Source organism: Ceratina calcarata, unplaced genomic scaffold, assembly GCF_001652005.2.
Source record: "Ceratina calcarata isolate Rehan_Ccalc_2016 unplaced genomic scaffold, ASM165200v1 scaffold144, whole genome shotgun sequence".
In the NCBI taxonomy this organism is placed as follows: domain Eukaryota; kingdom Metazoa; phylum Arthropoda; class Insecta; order Hymenoptera; family Apidae; genus Ceratina; species Ceratina calcarata.
This window is the reverse complement of record NW_017135553.1, coordinates 283036-287219: the sequence shown is the minus strand read 5'-3', so window position 1 is coordinate 287219 and position 4184 is coordinate 283036. Positions and strand designations below refer to the sequence as shown.

Here is a 4184-nt window from a genome sequence, read left to right as displayed (position 1 = left end):
ATTATACTATTATTATAATTATAAGATATTTGTAAAAGAATAGCAGTTTACAACCAGTCAGGCAGTAAGAATGAAAGCATTACACCTTTGTCATCGGCTGTATAATGTTTAAATTAAATTCATTTCATAATGACTTCTCGAGAAAAAGAACCCGTTAGTAAGTCCCATATTATCCTAACGCCGTGTGAAATTCAGTTGTTTGATTTGTTATGAAAAAGAAGCACGTAATTAGTAATAATCATTTGTATATGATAAGTCGAACAAGCGTTTTATATGCAAAATAAATTTTTGCTTCTATTATTTTCTATATTTTCTTTATTGATTTTATGTGTAAAAAGAGTATGTATTAAAATATTTTAATTCTGAGTCAATGCTTCTAGTAAAAGCGAGTTTGTCAACGTTTTCTTTTGTGTATGTATGTATTGCTTGTAAGGAACGGAGAACGGAAACGAATGAGTAATTCACAGTTGTCGATCGTACGGGAAGTGAATTCCGATGTTATCGACGTTTTGATCTACCGACCTTGAGGTTTCAGGTAAAAATGTCTCTTTTGCATTATTGATGCAATAAATAAATATGCACAAAACCTTATACAATACTCTCAGTTTCTATATACATATAATCGTACTTTTTTCTACAGTGTAATTTATCCTTTAATTGCAATATCATGCGCTATTGAACATGCATTTGTAAGATGTTGAATTTTTATTTAAGAAAATCTGAATTACGTATCTAGAAAGTACAGATTTTTGTTCCAATCATGTTTATAAATGCATGCATATGCAAATAGTTCTGCGATGCATTCAATACGATCCTATGCGTGACGTGGTCTATGGCAGTCGAAGGCGTGCAGTAGCGTGCAGTGTTATCTTGTCAGTTTCTACCGAATTGTTAACTGATAAACGAACTATTATTATGATTACATTTAATGTGAGTGCGGTGTTACTGTTGACCGAAATATGTTAAAATAAAAGTAATACAACTGCTTTCACGCTTTCCGTAAGTGTCCGTAAGTCACATTAACCCTTGAAGAAGGTAAACCGATCTGTCATGCAATAAATCTACTACGAGTGCCGCTTATGCATGTGTTATAATTAATCCTACCCTTATTTATCACTAACAATGCAAATGCACGAGGTAATTGTATGTCACAAAGTGTGCGTCAAGTGACTTTTTTATGGATTATGTCTGTCGCATCTCTTTCCGTAGCTACCGTTTTTATTTTTAATTGCATTTATTGTTTGTTCGTGTATAATGATTGTTGAATAAAACAAGCATAATTTTGTCAATATAGCATTCACAATGACAACACCTATGTGTGAGGATGGTGGTACTTTAAGAGAATGGGCACCCCTCGCTGTGCTCCTTCAACAAATACCTGCGAAGATTCAAAACGGGATTTTTACACATAATATCAATTTTACCTGTATTGATGCCGTACCTGAGTTTATAGCTATTGGGACTAATCACGGATTAGTATATTGGTTTGACAGGATAAAGCAAGATCTTCAAAGGCTCCGATGTGAGGTATTATAAGATCTTTAAGTAAACTGTCGATATCGCTTCTTATCCGTGTGTAATATTACTCATACTTGCAGAATATTAATTCCAAGATTACTTGTGTTCAAGTAATATCAACAGTCGATTATATGGTAGCTGCTGGTAATGAACATGGAGTAGTAACAGTATTTCAAATACCCAAAAGTCCTCCAGATTCATTGCCGGATAGTTTAAAGCCGAAGCAGAAGAAACAAGTAGAAAGATATAGCATAAGTGGTCTGCACAATAGTGCAGTAACGACGGTTGAATGGTCTAAAAATGGTATGAAATTGTTCAGTGGAGATCAAGATGGTTTGGTCGTTCTTACCGAAATAGACTTTTACATGGTATGCAATTTAAACAAGTAATAACGATATTTCTTTATTTATATATTTTTGTCTCTCACATCGATTGTTCGTAACAGCATTTGTCAAAATCATCAGAATTATTAAATGAGAAATACGCGGTGGTGCAGTTAAGCTACCACCAAGGATTACTATTAGTTTCTACAACGTTACGTACGATATTGGTGAACAGAAATGAGAACGGAAAAGTAATACAAGTCGGTCAAAAGGAACGTAAAATGTTAGTATCATATGGAATTAGTATTGACTATTTTACAAGTTGTAACGATTTCAATAAAACTGTACATATGTTCCAGATTAGGAAAATTAGGTGCCGTGTTTGGTTGTAGACAAAATTATGTACAGGACGTAGCGATATATGCTAGTAGGCCAGGATTACGATTGTGGCAAGCTGATAAGTCGGGAATTGTGTTGAAAACACTTATTTTTAAGGACGCTGTTCAATCTAGCCATACAGAAGTAGAACTCCTAAATCCAGCGCCAGAGAGTTCGAAGAAAAATCGTGGAGAGCCCACGTTCGGCGTTATTTTGCCTTTTTGCGATGATTTATTAGTTACGTACAGCGACGATATTATATACGTTGTAAATCCGCAAACCATTGCTATAACATCCATTGTAACAGACCTGAGGCGTGTTACTGATGTCGCTTGTACTAATGACGAAATATTTGTATTGGAAGGAGAACGGAACATAATACGTATTGCATATTATCCGGAAACTAACATGTTTTCATCAGGTAAATATTTCTTCTGAACAATTTTTTAGTATTTTATTTGAATTATAAAAATCTGTACGTCTTTTAGAAACGAAAAATCCATTAGATCCTGGATTACTATCGTTTGCTGAAATTAGTAAACCAGTTACCAATGGCATACTGGAATTGACTTCAAAATTAAAGGAAAGTACAATAGTGCCAGCTATTCCTTTTCACAAGATCAATCCTAGTAATATTATCCAGTCTGTTGGGTAAAGTATTGAAATGGCAAAATTTCTTATTAAAAACGTAATATAAGAATTTTTGTATTAAGAATTATATATCGTTTTTTAGTATTGTGCCAGTCGTTGCTATTGGTACTGACGTAACTTCAATTGCGAACGCAGAGGAAGCTGTCGAAGCCCCAGAGATAACAGACAATTTAAATTCTTTGTTAATAACAGACACTAGTCGAATAACGGAGCATAATGATATTTCTAAGAGAAGAGGACAAAACGATGAGCATAATGATAGAAGACAAATATTTCAAAAAATTAGTCAACAAGAATTTGAAGATGTCGTATTCACTCCAGATAGAAAAATAAAAAAATCGCGTAATAGGCTAATTAATGGAAACGAAAATAGTTCATCGTTATCTGCTATTGATTTTGATTTAGCTGCCTTCAATAAGGATACAATAAATGCCAACGAGGCAAAAACAACGCATTCCTCTTCACTGAAGTTTAGTGCCGACGATCACTTCGTATTAAAAACAGAAAGAAATCTTGAATCGATTCAGCGTGATGTAGAAAATAAAGAAAAGCTTTTGGCCGATGTTCTCGATTTCGATTTGTCAAAGTATATGACGAGCAGTCAAATCAGTACCACGAATTCAAATATGTCTCAGTCTATTGATGTAGTCACATATATTGATCCTAAAATGCAATTCAGTGATCCTCTGGAAGAGAAAAGAGAAGAGCAAGATGAGTACGAGCAGAGTGATCACACAGAGGTTGAATCTGGAGATGAAGACGTTAGCTATCAGACTGAATTAAAGAAATTAGAAGATCTAGGCGAATGTAGGAAGAAACTTTTACAAGATAAATTAAACGAACCTATGCAGCAAAGTTACGTCGACGAAAGGAATGCGACAACACGTATGGATAAATATGAATTAGAAGTTGAGTTCGATAGTAAGTACAATTAATTTTTGATATATGTGACGCTTTTCGGTATAGAGCAAGATTGAAAATACATATATTTCCAGTTTTACCAAATGAAGTTTTAATATCAACCACACTCGAGGACGAGGATTGGGTTCTAGTTAAGAACGAGATACCTCCTAACTTGCAATATAGAATAGAGTTGAAATAAGGAACTACAGTATATACATCGCGATTATTACAATTTTCGTGAGAAAGAGAATAGCTTTGGTTTCAAGTTTTACGAAGATGTGCTTATAAATTGTTTCTGCACATCCAATCAATTTATTCTCGCAATTATAGTAAAACTAACTTTACACGACACAGTTTTACATGCGAAATTTTAAGTTCGATCATACGATTAATTTTCTAGTCTTATTATAG

The 4184-nt window shown here is 33.8% G+C and overlaps 1 protein-coding gene across 4 annotated transcripts; it reads left to right on the top strand.

Moving 5' to 3' along the window:
- Positions 1-6: 6 nt before the first annotated feature.
- On the top strand, positions 7-4178 carry LOC108630917 (uncharacterized). 4 transcript variants are annotated; one of them, XM_026818741.1, is made up of 8 exons: positions 7-930; positions 1295-1527; positions 1599-1886; positions 1964-2124; positions 2201-2640; positions 2708-2870; positions 2953-3791; positions 3866-4178. In XM_026818741.1, the coding sequence occupies exons 2-8, from the start codon at positions 1303-1305 to the stop codon at positions 3970-3972; spliced, it is 2223 nt and encodes a 740-aa protein (XP_026674542.1). In that variant the 5' UTR covers positions 7-930; positions 1295-1302; the 3' UTR covers positions 3973-4178. The 4 variants fall into 4 exon arrangements, with proteins under 4 accessions (XP_026674542.1, XP_017889988.1, XP_017889998.1 ...); XM_018034499.1 differs by having other exon boundaries at positions 7-999; XM_018034509.1 differs by having other exon boundaries at positions 7-1035.
- The last annotated feature ends 6 nt before the right edge of the window (positions 4179-4184 follow it).

What these genes read in the sequence shown, in the direction of transcription:
- LOC108630917 (XM_026818741.1), top strand. Translation starts at nt 1,303, where the DNA reads ATGACAACACCTATGTGTGAGGATGGTGGTACTTTAAGAGAATGGGCA. An exon ending in GGTCAAAAGGAACGTAAAAT is followed by an intron (nt 2,125 to 2,200) that starts GTTAGTATCATA and finishes CATATGTTCCAG; the next exon opens with ATTAGGAAAATTAGGTGCCG. An exon ending in AACTAACATGTTTTCATCAG is followed by an intron (nt 2,641 to 2,707) that starts GTAAATATTTCT and finishes TACGTCTTTTAG; the next exon opens with AAACGAAAAATCCATTAGAT.